Source organism: Scyliorhinus canicula, chromosome 18 (genome assembly GCF_902713615.1).
Source record: "Scyliorhinus canicula chromosome 18, sScyCan1.1, whole genome shotgun sequence".
Classification (NCBI taxonomy): Eukaryota; Metazoa; Chordata; class Chondrichthyes; order Carcharhiniformes; family Scyliorhinidae; genus Scyliorhinus; species Scyliorhinus canicula.
The window spans coordinates 21,696,905-21,712,716 of record NC_052163.1 but is presented as its reverse complement, the minus strand read 5'-3'; the positions used below and the strand labels follow the sequence as shown (position 1 = coordinate 21,712,716).

The window sequence follows — 15,812 nt, the reverse complement described above, 5'->3', positions numbered from 1 at the left end:
GGGTTGTGGGATTGAGAACCATGCAAACAAGGCTATAGCAACTTTCACAGTCAGTTTTTATGTTCCCCACTAGTTTACTTCCAAATTGTATTTTCCCCTTGATCAATCCCGTGGTCTGTCTTTGCTGAACTTTGAACTGTTCCCAATCCTCAGGTCTATTGTTTTTTTATGCTAATTTGTATGCCTTTTCTTTGAATCTAATATTATCTCTAATTTCCATTCTAAGCCGTGGTTTCCCTTTCTACTCTTGCACCAAATATGAATAAACAACTTTTGGAGTTCACCTATTTGTTCCCTGAATGCCTGCCATAGTCTGTCCGCTGTCCTTCCTTTCAGTAATGTTTCCCAGTCCATCATAGCCAGCTCATGCCTCATACCGTCATAGTTACCTTTATTGAGGTTCAGACCCTGGTCTCAGAATCAACTACCTCACTATCCACCTTGATAAAGAATTCTATCATTTTATGGTCACTCATCCCCAAGGGTTCTCTCACAACTAGATTGCCAACTAATCCTTTCTCATTCCGCAACACCCAGTCCAAGATGGCCTCTTCCCTTGTTGATTCCTCAACATACTGGTCCAGAAAACCATCCCGTACACACTCCAGAAATTCCTCCTCTATTGTACTGTGACTAATTTGACTCACCCAATCTATATGCAGATTAAAGTCACCTAAAATCAATCACAGATGTTCCTTTATCACATGCATCTCTGATTTCCTGTCTCATGCAATTCCCAGCATTACCACTGCAGTTTGGTGGTCTGTATACCACCCCTACAAATATTTTTTGCCCCTTGATGTTTCTTAACTCGTCACAGACAGATTGCATATCATCTGTACTAATAGCTGTCCTCAATATTGTGTCAATATCTTCTTCAATCAACCCACAACACCACCACCTTTTCCTTTCTGCCTGTTCTTCTTCAAAATTGAATAGCCCTCAATGTTTAGTTCCCATCCTTGGTCACTTTGGAGCCATGTTTGTGTAATCCTAACTACATCATATCCCTTTATGGCTATCTGCGTAACTAATTCTTTTTTAAAATAAAGTTAGAGGACCTAATTATTTGTTTCCAATTAAGGGGCAATTTAGTGAGGCCAATCCACCTAACCTGCACATCTTTGGGTTGTGGGGGTGAAACATATGCAGACACGGGGAGAATTTTCAAACTCCACACGGACAGTGACGCAGGGCTGGGAATAACCACTGTGCCACTGTGCCGCCCGCTTCTGCATAACTAATTTATCCATTTTATTTCAAATGCTCCGCGCATTCATGTACAAAACCTTAAGGCTGGTCCTTTTAACATTCCTTGTTCTGACCCTACTATTTTTATACAGTGTCATTATCTGATACAGGCCCTTGATTTCTCTGCCTATCACTTTTTTTAATCTGCATTCTATGTTGTTCTCCTGTTCTTGATTCCCCCTGCTCTGAATCTTTATATAAGTTCCCATTCCCCTGCCATATTAGTTTAAACCTTCCCCAACCGCTGTAGCAAGTATCCACCCCCCCCCCCCCCCCCCCCCCCCACCCCCAAGGACATGCAATCAAATGTGCAAGAGGGCATGCTAAGAGCAATGCCAGGCATACCTAAAAATGAGGTGTCAACCTGGTGAAGCTACACCACAAGACTACCAAACAGCCTAAGCAGCAAATACTAGACAGAGCTAAGTGCTTCCACAACCAACGGATCAGATCTAAGCTCCTGCCACATAACAATAATAATAATCTTTATTGTCACAAGTAGGCTTACATTAACACTGCAATGAAATTACTGTGAAAAGCCCCTAGTTGCCACATTCCGGTGCCTGGTGGTGTGCACCCAAACATGCCTCAGAAAGTCTACCCTGATTTCTTGTCGTGATTACCCACTTGTGCTGCGTGGGAGGGCGAGCACCATTTTACCATGTTTTCATGGCCTCACCTTATTTCTCACTCGGCTTCTGGCGGGGCTGTATGGGTATCTGGTGATGTCCAATGATTGTATTGAGTCAGTTGTGATGCTGTTCTCCTGCCCTCTGTGCTTGTGTATGCTGAGCTGATATCTTCTCTCCTTGCTTATGGTGAGGTATTATTTTGTAATTTTGTTGCGTCATTCTCTAAAATGTAAAACCTTAATAAACATACTTTAAAAAAAGTTAATGAAACTTCACAAAATGAAGGAGGGGATTTTGAACAGACTCTGATACTGTAACCTATCTGTTCTTGGCATCTTCTCAAGGGCAACAGGAATGGATAATAAATTCTTCAATTGCCAGTAATGCACACATCCCAAGAATGGATTTTGAAAAAGTGCTGACTGACCTTGATGAGCATTCCCAGAACTTTCTGCATGCATTTCAGATTTCCAGCAGCTGTAGTTTTTTCTGTTTTATATCACACTGAGTCTTTGATTCCATATGCAATTAGATCATGATCCCGTCTCAGTGATCTGAATGGGCTGGGGAGATACATGTCAAGGAGATATGTCTCCGACTACAACAACAATAACTTGCATTTATTCAAGCCCCTGAAAGTGGGAACAATTCTCAATGAGCTTCAAAGGTGTCATCAGAAACCAATGGACAGCACTGTAGCATAGTGGCTAGCACAGTTGCCTCACAGCTCCAGGGTCCCAGGTTCAATCCCGGCTGGGTCTCTGTTTGTGTGGAGTCTGCACGTTCTCCTCGTGTCTGCGTGGATTTCCTCCGGGTGCTCCAGTTTCCTCCCACAGTCCAAAGATGTGTGGGTTCGGTGGATTGGCCATGCTAAATTGCCCTTAGTATTCAAAAAGTTTAAGTGGGGGTTACTGGGTTACGGGGATAGAATAGATATGCTGGCTTGAGTAGAGTGCTCTTTGTAAGGGCCGGTGCAGACTCGATGGGCAGAATGGCTTCCTTCTGCACTGTAAATTCTATGATTCTGTGATTCTATGCTGAGCCAAAGAAAGAGTGTTGAATGGGAATGGCAAATAACTTGGTCACAATTTCTTAAACTCGATCTTAAAGATATGTTTTACTGACCAAGCTGAAGGATTCCGGATCATGGGGCCTCTGTGGCTGTTGTCCGGAAACAGAGGTGGATTTAATCAGTCTATATTTATATTTGTGGGTATTAGAAATATGCCATAGATTTGAGTAAGTTTTGTTTTGTGTGTCTGTGTAAAAAAAAATGGTTTCAACTTTAGTTAGATTCCTGTTAAAAAAGTATGCCTGCATATCTGTGACTTTTGGTAACATGAAAACAAGCCAGGTTTAAAGAAAGACTAAGCTGCTGCTTAGCAACCAGGGACCCACACTGCAAAGCATAAGCACATGTGGTTCAGTTGGAACCAGGTACCTGAGAAGAAAGCAGCTCTTTTTAAAATTAATTTAGAGTACCCAATTTTTTTTCCAATTAAGGGGCAATTTAGCGTGGCCAATCCACCTACCATGTACATCTTTTAGGGGTTGGACCCACGCAGACACGGGGAGAATGTGCAAATTCCACACGGACAGTGACCTAGGGCTGGGATCGAACCAGGGTCCTCGGTGCTGTGAGGCAGCAGGGCTAACCACTGCGCCACCGTGCCGCCCACAAGAAAGCAGCTCTAAGAGAAACTGCCAGTAGACAGGTACGACAATGGAGTAAGGAGCAAGCATCTGGGGAGAATTGATAAGAAATCCGCATAAGTTGTATTGAGTGCCATCTACCACTTGGTTTCAGAGTGTGGTGTGTCTGACCACAGTTGGCCTATTGGTTTACATAGACTGTGTACTTACTGAGATCATTATAGAATTATAGAATCCCTACAGTACAGAAGGAGGTCATTTGGCCCAACGGGTCTGTGCCGACCCCTCAAAAGAGCACCCTTCCCAGCCCCAATCGCTGCTCCAGCCATCTCTCACCACTTAACCTTTGGACACTAAGGGGCAATTTAGCATGGCCAACTCAAATAATCTGCACATTTATGGACTATGGGAGGAAACCTGAGTACCTGGAGGAAACCCATGCAGACACAGGGAGAACGTGCAAACTCCATACAGTCACTAGAGGTCGGAGTCGAACCCGGGTCCCTGGCCCTGAGGCGCAGTAGTGCTAACCACTGTGCCACCGTGCCGCCATTTTGTATACTTTGTAAATTGCTTTTACAAAACATGGTGGCACAATGGTTAGCACTACTGCCTCACAGTGCCGGATTTGATTCGAGCCTTAAGTGACTCTCTGTGGTGGAGTTTGCACGATATCCACGTGTCTGCGTGGGTTTCCTCCGGGTGCTCTGGTTTCCTCCCATAGTCCAAGGTGTGCAAATTAAATGGATCTTTTATGGACGCCTATTCAGCTCTCAACAATGGCTAAGATACTGAACAAGATGCGGAATTTTTTTTAAGACTGTGCAGAAAGATCAATTTGTTACCCGAGTGATAAGAAATAGGGCTTGGTTATTATCAAACGTTATTAAATTGAAAGAAAACAACATTTAAACTTTGACTTCAGCTTTAACACTAACAGATTATATGCAGTCCAGAGGGGGACTGGTTTAGCACAGGGCTAAAGAGCTGGCTATTAAAGCAAACCAAAGCAGGCCAGCAGCACGGTTCAATTCCCGTACCAGCCTCCCCAAACAGGCACCGGAATGTAGTGACTAGGGGCTTTTCACAGTAACTTCACTTGAAGCCTACTTGTGACAATAAGCGATTTTCATTTCACTATGCATGAACATGTAGCTCATGTTCCACTATCACAGACAAAGGCAATACTTGCATTTCAAAGCACTTTCTTCTGTTCGGGACTTTTGTTCAGAATCATTTTTCAAAGTCTGCCTTGGCGGCAACTTCCATTAAAAAACATTTTTTTAAATTTTTTTTCCAAATAAATTTAGCAATTTAGCGTGGCCAATCCACCGACCCTGCACATTTTTGGGTTGTGGGGGCAAAACCCACGCAAACACGGGGAAAATGTGCAAAATCCACATGGACAGTGACCCAGAGCCGGGATCGAACCTGGAATCTCGGCACCATGAGGCAGCTGTGCTAACCACTGCACCAGTGTGGCAACTTTCATGACCTCTCTGGTCAATTTCCACAGCTTTCTTTGTAACTATTTAAGACAGCATTTATTCCCACTCTCGTTCTAAGCTCCACCCAGGCCCTCAAACAAAGGTTCTCCCCTGAAGTTGCCAGACTTGAATCCATTATTGTTATCTGGGCTGCCTGGTTTCCCACTCCACCTTCTACAAAAGAACAGAGCTATGCCGTTCATATGCAACTAACCTTCCATTGATGGACAAATAGGTCATCATACTCTGTAATGGGCTAATATCTTATCAAACAAGGTTGTCCCAAAGGACAATGGATCTTGAGTGGATCATCCTGTCTGAACTGGGCCTCCTGTGTAATCTCACTAATGAGATTTAGTCTGAATGGGACAAAGTAACTCAAGCTGTGGGCGTATCCCTCTGGCTCTGCTGCTAGCAGTTTTTTACTTTAATCTGCTTAACCCCTAAATTGCTTGCTATATCTTCGACCCCATTTCTGCACCCAAGTTCCTAATATCTCCCGATCATGACAGATTGGCCATGTTAAATTGTCCCTTAGTGTCCAAAGGTGTGCAGGTTAGTTGGGGTTACAGGGATAGGTGGGGGAGTGAGCTTAGGTAGGGTGCTCTTTCAGTGGGTCACTGCAGACTCAATGGCCCGAATGGCCTCCTTCTGCATTGAAGGAATTCTATGGCTCTACAATAGTTCTATCTCTGAAAGTGACCCTAGCCCAACAACAGCCACGGTAATCTACTTTTCAAACCCAAGACCTCCTTAATTCTCCCAATTCTGGCAATTTATGCCTCCTCCCAACTCTTATTTTACTTCACTATTCAAAACCATGCATCCAAGTAGTTCGACCCTAAGCACGGGAATTCCTTCCCTAACTCTCACCAGCATCATTTTAAATCTGGAGATGATTATACTTCTGTGAATCACTTTGGGTCAATCCTATGTTGAAAGCATTATACAAATGCACATTTTTGGTGTTAGTACTGGTCCTTAGATAAACTTTTCTTTGGACATGAATTGAAGATGGATAATATGGGAGAGGGTGAAGGTTTTCTGGGTGAAGGAGGGATCCAGACATTTCTTCTCAAATATTTATTTTACCCCATTCTTAAAGTTACAAAGCCAATGCACAGGCTGTACAGCGCAAGTCCTTAATCCATATCACTGCTTGCTTCAAAAATCAATTCAATTTCAAATTGAATCCAATTCCTGGTCTCCACAAGAGAAAGATACAAGATCCAAGCTGTCGGGAAATGACATTGGACCTGATCATAGCCCAAAAGCCGTTTTGCAATGCATCTAATCAGTTGACTGACAGCAATGTTGAGCACTGGAGCAAATCCAGCTGGAACACGCACACACTTACAATCTCAGTTTCCAGTTGACTGTTGGCAAAATGTCATGGAGCCTGATTCAAAAGGAGTCACGATTGATCAAATCATACTTAAGAACTCAACCAGACCAGGGCACCCGGAGTATCCACACCTGCAACTGAATAAAATGGGCAAACAACGGATGCTGGGTTAATAATATTGCTGCATTTCGGTCTGGAGCCACAATGCTTTTAGGGATATCGATCGCTGACTTCCAAAGTGCATGTTGAGAGGATGGGGCTCATGTCCAATTGGGCTAGTGTGATAGCCCCGTAAACTGAGACCAGCGACAACACAGCTTCAGCATCAGTGAAATCTTGTCTTTAGCAGCAGCAGTGTTTAGAGCGCAGTGTGTTCCTCTGCAAACTGAACGCAGCCTGCCCGCTGGAAAATAAAAAAATAGTTTTGCCCTTTTGTTTCAATAGGAATGCTTTAATTTCTCGCTCTATTTGTTTTGAAGGAGCAAACCCGCGCACGGAACAAAGATGCCCCACTGGCTTCCACTGGGCTACAAAATGCAACAGGACTTGGCTTCCGCGTCCGCGTACGGCCGGCCTGATTGATGGGCGGCGCAGCCAATCCGCCCGCGGAGCTCCGCGTCCCCCGCCTCCCATTGGGCGAGGGCTGCAGGTGGCTCGACCAATCGGCGCGGCGCCTGCGTCTTGCCGGAGAGACACGTGGGCAGAGGATGAGGAAGTGAGTGAGTGTGGCTGCCGCGGCAGGAGGACACAATGATCGAAGGCTGGAGCCCCGTCCTTCAGAGCCTCCTGGGCACCCTCTTCACTTGGGGGCTCACCGCCGCCGGGGCAGCTCTGGTCTTCATCTTCTCACACGGCCAGGTGGGTATTTGTGGACCAGACTTTGAATGAGTTGCATTGCATTGAGACCAGTCCCCTCCAGGGCTGTCTCAGGATAGAACCCCCCCCCCCCCCCCCCATTAATTTAAATGCAATCTCCGAAAGCAAAATCCTAAATCAGGGTTTCGATCTGTGCAGACCCCTAGTCTTTGAATGCAGTCTTTCTGTCATTGACATGGCATGTTCAATTAAGGATCACACTGCAAGGGAGGTCAACACAATAATTGTTGAGCTTTGCAAATCAATTGGAGGGAGAAAACAAACTTCCTCAATGAGATGCTGACGAAGGGGCATCGTAAGATTTAGTGTGACATGTCCATTACTCTGCTTCCCTCCCCCTCCAGTACTACACTATATAATATTCCTGGTACCTTTCAATGATTGTCACTCCTATCTCTCCCCATGACCTTTCGTGTTGTCGTGGTGTAGGCAGAATATTTTGCAATTGCCACGTTGGTTGCCCAACCCTTTCTGCAAACCGACACCTCACAGTTATCCTTGAATGTGTTCACCTTCAGTCCAGTGACTTTCCTATTCTTGTCTCTTCTGGGTAATTTACCTGGTGTCGATTTCCATTCAGTTTCCTTTTAGAGAGTTCGCTGTTAAAGGTGGTAATGATCTGAAACTTGCTGCCAAGAGCGGGAAGTTGAGATGATCAATAAATTTGAAAGGATATTGCATGTGCACTTGAGGGAAATAAACTCCCAGAGTTGTGGTGATAGAGTAGTGGAATGGCCTGACTGGATTAGTCTACAGAGAGCCGGCATGGAATAAATGGGCTGAATGCTGCCTCTACACTAATGTCTCTATGTCCGATGGCCTGGACATCTCTCAATGATACTGGCCACAGAATAATGCAAATGTCCATCTCTGCTTGATGCTGGATATGTCAGATATTGAGTAGCATTTTGTATTTGTATCATATCTTTTAATATAGGAATGCCTCCCAAATTGCTTGACTGAAAGGAAATCAGATGAACTTGATACCAAGGAAGTGAAAGCTTTAGGGGTTGGCTTCCAGAGCTTAGGCTATCACAATTTTTAATTTAGTATTTCTTGTATTCCTGTCTTCCTTGTCGACCTTACTGTCGACAATGTGTCAACTGCGTCCTCTGACATTACAACAGAAGGTTTACATTGGCCCTGAAATGTTTTGGGCTATCCCACGGTTATGAAAGAGGTGATGTAAACACAAGTGCAAGCAGGATGGCCGCATAGTGGCTGCGTTACTGGGTCACTAGTCCAGAAGCTTGGATGAACGATCGAGGAACTTTTTCAAATTCTACCATAGCACCTGGGAAATTTAAATTGAGTTAAGTTCAATCTGAAAGTAAAAAAACTAGCATCAGTATCAGTGATGGAAATAACCGGATTGTCATTAAAGTTCATCTATTTCCCTAATGTCCTTTTAGGAAGGAAATGTGCTGACTCTACCAATGCCTCAGCTGTGCCTCTCTGGTCTTTAAGTCAGAACGTTGTGGGTCTCCAGTTCTACTGGTGGTCCTGAGCACAAATATTGATGATGATGTTTCAGTGCAGTACCTGCAGTGTTGTTGATGCTGCCGTTCAGCTGAGACATGAAATCAAGGTGGATGTAAAAGATTCCACCATTTCACCAGAGAGTAGTGAATTATCCTCCATGTCTTGGGGTTGATATTAATCCCTCAACCAAAATCAGGAAAGACAAATATTATTTGGTCATATTGCTATTGGTGGGGTTTTGACGTTTGTGACGTAGCTCCCCTTTCTCTACAATTACAACAGTGACTACATGTCAAAAGTGCTTTATTGGCTGTTTTGAGATCATGTAAAAGGCGCTTTACAAGTGCAAGTGTTTCTTTCTTGGGCCTAGTCTGCTCCAAGCGATTCCAGACTCTCAGCAATGTTGGTGACTCTTTAATCCCTTGTGAAATGGACTCTCAGCTATTAGTCGAAATCCTACAGTGCATGTGGTGGCCATTTGGCCCATCAAGTTGGCATCAATCCTCTGGAAGAGCACCCTGCCTCGGCCCACTGCCCCACCCTGTCCCTGTCACCCCATCTACTGTGCACATCTTTGCATACTAATGGGCAATTTTAGCATGGCCAGTCCCCCTAACCTGTACATCTTTGTACTGAGGGAGGAGACCGGAGTACCTGGAGGAAACCCATGCAGACAGGGGGAGAATGTGCAAACTCCACACAGACAGTGAAACCCAAGGCCAGAATAAACCTGGTCCCTGGTATTGAGACAGCAGTGCTAGCCGCTGTTCCATACCATAGCAGTGCCATGTCTTTAAGGAAAAGAGCCAAGAATGGTTGGTGGAAATGACATGGAGTAATTGAAGGATCTACAAAGTATTCTAGTATTTTTAGGTGAATGTACATTGTTGATTTTACAACAAAACTTGTATATTATAAACTGACTAAATAAATGAAAGTGTAAAATTAGGTCACTGCATAGTCCGAATGCATAATGTGTCTGTAATCGTGTAATAGTGCTCATGGACTTCAAAAATTTGTTTGGTAAAGTGCTTGTCAGCAAAGTCAAATCCCATGAAATAAAAGAAACAGTGGCAGCATGGATACAAAGTTGATTGAGTGACCGGATACAGAGAGTATTGGTGAATTAGTGAGTTTGATCTGGAGGAAGTTATACTGTGGTGTTCCTCGTGATTTATATTAATGGTCTGGACTTGTCGGTGCAGGGCACAATTTCAATATTTGCAGATGACGCAAAAGTTGGAAGTATTGTGAACCATGAGGAGGATGGTGATGAACTTTAAGGAGACATGGACAGGCTGGTGGACACGTGGAATTTTAATGCAGAGGAGTGTGAAGTAATACATTTTGATCGGAAGAACGAGGAGAGGCAATATAAAATAAAGGATACAATTCTAAAGTGGGCACAGGAACAGAGGGACTGGAGGGTAAACCTTACTATTTGTTCAAGGGTGACAGGACAGACCAAGAAAGTGGTTAAAAACATTTAGGATCCTGGGCTTTCATGTGCAGAGGCAAAGGCGGTTATGGTGAACCTTTAATGAAACACAAGTTCCACCGTAACTGGAGTACCATGTCCAATTCTGGGCACTGCACCTTAGGAAGGATATGAAGGCTTCACAGATTGTTTTTTGCTCACGGGATGTGGGCTTCATTGGCTAGGCCAGCATTCATTGCCCATCCCTAATTGCCCTTGAAGACCGTGGTGAGCTGTCTTCTTGAACCACTGCAGTCCATGTTGTGCATGTACACCCCCAGTGCTGTTCGGCAGCACTTTCTAGAATTTTGACCCAGCTGCAATGAAGGAATGGCGATATATGTCTTGGAGAGGAACTCCCAGGTGGTGGTGTTCCCAATATTGTCATTCCAGATGGTAATGGTCGTAGGTGTGGAAGGTGCTGTCGAAGGAGCCTTGGTGAGTTCCTGCAGTGCATCTTGTGGATGGTACACATGGCTACTACTGTGTGTCAATGGTGGAGGGATTGAATGTAGTGGTTGGAGGTGCCAATCAAGTGGGATGCTTTGTCCTGGATGGTGTTGAGCTTCTTCTGTGTTGTGGGTGGTGCACTCATCCAGGTAAGTGTAGAATATTTCATCACACTCCTGACTTGTGTCTTGCAGGTGGTGGACAGGCTTTGGGGATTCAGGCAATGAATTATTCGCTGTAGAACTCCTGGCCTCTGACCTCCTCGTGCGGCCACAGTATTTATTTGGCTAGTCCAGTCCTGTTTCTGGTCAATGGTAACCCCCAGGATGTTGAGAGTGGGGGATTCAGTGATGGTAATGCCATCGAATATCAAGAGGAGATGGTTGAAATTCTCTCCTTCTCTCTCTCTCTCTCTCTCCTCTCCTCCCCCCCCAACACTAACCTTATGATGAAAGGAAGGTCATTGATGAAACAGTTAAAGATGGTTGAGCATAGGACACTACCCTGTGGAACTCTTGCAGTGATATCCTGGAGCTGAGATGACTGACCTCAATTCTGGGCCCCGCAAGGTTGCGTTCGTAGCCCCCTACTATACTCCCTATACACACACGACTGCGTGACAAAATTTGGCTCCAACTTGATCGACAAGTTTGCTGACGACAGGACCGTAGTGGGTCTGGTCTCGAACAATGACGAGTCAGAATACAGGAGGGAGATTGAAAACCTAGTGGAGTGGTGTAATAACAACACTCTCTCTCTCAATGCTCGCAGAACTAAAGAGCTGGTCATTGACTTCAGGAAGCAAAATATCTTACACACCCCTGTCAGCATCAACGGGGCCGAGGTGGAGATGGTTGGCAGCTTCAAATTCGTGGTTGCGCATATCACCAAAAATCTGTCCTGGTCCTCCCACATCGATACTGCGACCAAGAAAGCACGGCAGCGCCTATACGTCCTCAGGAAACTAAGGAAATTCCGGCATGTCCACATTGACTCTAACCAACTTTTACAGATGCACCATAGAAAGCCTCCTATCTGGCTGCATCACAGCCTGGTATGGCAACTGCTCGGCCCAAGACCGCAAGAAACTTCAGAGTCGTGAAAACCACCGAGTCCATCACGTGAACCTGCCTCCCATCCATTGACTCCATCTACACCTCCCCCAACCTGGGGAAAGCGGGCAGCATAATGAAAGACCCCTCCCACCTGGCTTACTCACTCTTCCAACTTCTTCCATTGGACAGGAGATACAAAAGTCTGAGAACACACACTAAAATTGAAAAACAGCTTCTTCCCCGCTGTTACCAGCCTCCTAAACAACCCTCTTATGGACTGATCTGATTAATATTACACTCCTGTATGCTTCATCTGATGCCTGTGTCTATGTATTTACATTGTGTACCCTTTGTTGCCCTATTACGTATTTTCTTTTCATGTACTAAATGATCTGTTTGAGCTGCACGCAGAAAAATACTTTTCACTGTACCTCGGTACACATGACGATAAACAAATCCAAATCCAAGTGAATGGCAAAAGAATCAGTGATGACTTGAGGAGAAACATTATTTACACAGCGAATGGTTAGGACCTGGAATGCACTGCTAGAGACTGTGGTAGAGATGGATTCAATCATGCCGTTCCAAAGTCTTGGGTAATTATTACCCAATTCAAAATTGGGTAATTGCCTGGAGAGAAATAAATTACAGGGCGACTGGGAAAAGGCTGGGATTGTGGGCCTAGCTGAATGGCTCTTGCAGAGAGGCATCATGGGCACGGAAAGCTGAACAGTCTCCTTCTGTGATTCCATAATGTGTTCATTCTTTCAGCCGCCGAGAGATTGCAGGGCATGGCCACGTCTTTGCAGGCCAGTTTTGTTTTCCTGCAAGAGAGGAGGTTGATGTCAGATTTCATGAAGAGTAAACAGTAATGAAGTGTTTAAACAGATCACTTATTGGAAATTTTGATTGAATTGTACAGTCCCCTTCATATTCTCCACCAGAAGCTTGGCATCACACACTGGAAGGAGCCGTTGCAGTTTGTATCAATATTTGAAGACCAGAGATTAGATCACTGCCTCTAGCCTGTTCCCTTACACGATTTTCAGAGTTGTTCATGGGCTTTTAGTCTTTGTGTGGGACGTAATAATGCGTTCTGTTGTTTATTTACTCCTTGCAATGCTGAAAAAGACGCATTGTAGTTCTCTTGTGTATAGAATTTTACAGTAATGGATCACAGATTGTGAAACGGTCAAGGATAGGTGGTGCAGGGGTGAGCAGCAAGTTGCAAAGGGACCTGGGCATTCAGTGAGTGAGCGAAACTAGGGCCAGTGGAGTGAAATGTGCAGACTGTGAGGTTGTCCACTTTGGACCTGCGGAGGACAAAGCAGCGTATTTTATAAATAGTGAGAAAACAGAACCAGAAAAGCACCCAGATATGGTGGTCCACAGGGTTAAGTTATGAGCACAGGATGCATGAACTTGGCTTGTATTGGGTTTGGGTCTTTCAGATCGAAGGGTGATCCATGAAAGTGTTTGAATCTCAAAAAGTTTTGATGGTATAAATCCGGAAAAACAATTTTCTCTGGTGACGAAGTCAAGAATTAATCTTAAAATCAGAAGGTGGCCGTTCAGGAGTGAAATCGGGGTACACCTGTTCAGAGTGTAGCAGAAACCCGGAACGCTCTGCACCCTCTGACAAACTTCCAGGTCCGGAGCAAGGGTGTCAGGGCACATGGTAACAAAATCATGCGAATGGAGGTGCCAACTAGACACAATTTTATTGAATGGCGAAGCAGGCTGGAGGGCTGATTGACCGCCCATTTATCCAAAAGTTCCTATTTGATGTTTGTCGGCATGCAATAATCTAGTTATTACTCTTGAAGGGCACGGAATCTGCTGTCAGCTGCAATTAGCACTAAAAGCGACTGAAGAACTCCATCTGAAATTGTAACATGATAAATGACTGACGCCAAGGGCTGAATTCAAGGCTGTTCAGCTCTAATCTATTTTGTGCAGAGGAGCCAGTTAGTAACTGCTTCTCTATTTGGTTTTTTCTCCTCCCCAACCGCAACCACAGTGGCCGTACAAGCTTTCGTTCGTCAGTATTTTCTCTTTATGATGCATCAATTTGCTGGGATTTGGCCCTTGGTATTTTGAATTATGTGGTGTAGTGAATATTATTTGTTAAGGAGTGGATATGCTTGTGTTGCGTGTTAGCAGGGACGTAGAAAGCCAAGCTAATGGAGTTTTTTTTTACCAACATTTTGTTTTTGATTCATGGAATCATAGAATTTACAGTGCTGAAGGAGGCCATTTGGCCCATCAAGTCTGCACCGGCTTTTGGAAAGAGAACCCTACTCAAGCGCACGCCTCCACCCTAGTCCCCGTAACCCAGTAACTCCACCTAATCTTTTTGGACACCAAGGGCAATTTATCATGGCCAATACACCTAACCTGCACATCTTTGGACTGTGGGAGGAAACCGGAGCACCCGGAGGAAACCCACGCAGACACGGGGAGAACGTACAGACTTAGCACAGACAGTGACCCAAGCCGGGAATCGAACCTGGGACCCTGGAGCTGTGAAGCAACTGTGCTAACCGCTGTGCTACCCCATCTCTGCGTACCTTGTAAAATCCTCACAATTCAAATTGGCATTTCTAACTGATATAATGTAGTGTCACTAAATGACTGATAAAATCAATATTACCTTTTGGGGTGGGGAAAAAAATTATTTGCATAAGTTAATCCTCTCCTTTCATACTCTGAGTCTGTGTTATAGCTGTTTGAAGTTGGCTATCATTTACTTAGATTCAATTTGACACAATTTGTGGATCCAACCCATCGTGAGAATGATCATAATCGGTTATTCGCTGTGGCTTTCTCCTGCCCGGCTCTTCCTGGGTCTCGAGAACAATGAACTGGACAAAACGTTGTCTAAAGCTGAGACTGTGACTTATTTTTTGAGCTTGGATTCCTGGTAGCTCCAGGGAAGCGGCCATCTTGCTGAGCCAGTTTGGTTTTGCTGATTTGAGTGAGTCGCAATGAATTTTATGACAATCCCCGACATCTTTCTCCTCACTCCTGATGGTTCCGCCTTTAGCTGCCTCGGCCCGAAGCTCTGGAATTACCTTCCTTAAACTCTCGATTCTCTAGATCTCTCTCCTCTTGAGGCGCTCCTTCGCCAAGCATTTGGTTGCCTAATACCTCCTCCTTTTGAGCTGCTGTCACGTATTCTGTTCCCTCTCTAATTACTCACCTGTCAAGCACGGTGGGGCTTTTTTTCCCACTTTGTTGAAGACACTGTATGAAAGCAAGGTGTTTTAATGAAGTTACTGAGATCTCTGGTCCAACTTTCTTATTGTAATATGAAGCCATGAAGAATAAATGATTAGTCAGTTTTTCAGACACCATCTCAAATCTGGGAAACGTGGGGCCAGATCTGTGCTGGATTTGGGAATTTTGCACATTTTGGGACCTAGGTCTAATGCATAAAGTACGAAAAATAAAGAATGTAAGGGTTTGTTTCAAGTTGCTCCCAAGGGCGACATTTCAGTGTAGTGGGTTTTGGGTCCTTCCCGACTTTGAAAGGCCTGATATGGGACCAGGTACCTATATGGAAAACCGGCTACCCACCTTTCCATTCTGTCTCTTTTTAAATGTTTGTTATTTTTCACGTCTCAAAGGCGACATCACCCCCCCCCCCCCCCCCCCCCCCCCCCCCCCCCGCCGCCGCCGCCGCGCGAAGGCTCTCTGCGTCTTCCTAATCACCACGCACTGCCACTCTCCCCTGCCTAGCTGAACCTGATCTGTCACATTAATAATTTCTCCTTTAACTTGTCTCACTTCTGGTGGATAAAAGGTGTGGCTATGGGTAACCGCATGGGCCCCAGTTATGCCCTTTGTTGTGGGTTATGTGGAACATGCCTTGTTCCAGTCTTATTCAGGCTGTCTCCCACAACTCTGTTAGATCGATGACTGGACCGGTAGCACTTCGTGCTCTCATCTGGGCCCAGAAAAGTTCATCAGTTTTACTCCCAATTTCCACCCCTTTCTCACCTTCATGTGGTCTAGCTGGGTGCAGAACTGTTGCTTCACAGCTCCAGGATCCCAGGTTCGATTCCCAGCTTGGGTCACTGTCTGTGTGGAGTCTGCACGTTC

The 15,812-nt window shown here is 44.9% G+C and overlaps 1 protein-coding gene across 3 annotated transcripts in view; it reads left to right on the top strand.

Annotated features, from left to right (window-relative positions):
• Positions 1–7,042: 7,042 nt before the first annotated feature.
• The window catches only part of LOC119953648 (zinc transporter ZIP11-like), a 762,231-nt gene continuing 753,461 nt past the window's right edge, over positions 7,043–15,812 (top strand). The window contains exon 1 of one of the 3 annotated variants that reach the window (XM_038778122.1): positions 7,043–7,226. In XM_038778122.1, coding sequence (XP_038634050.1) covers positions 7,119–7,226 — 108 coding nt within the window. In that variant the 5' untranslated portion in view covers positions 7,043–7,118. The remainder of the gene's footprint in view (positions 7,227–15,812) is intronic. The other 2 variants (XM_038778121.1, XM_038778123.1) reach the window with 2 other exon arrangements.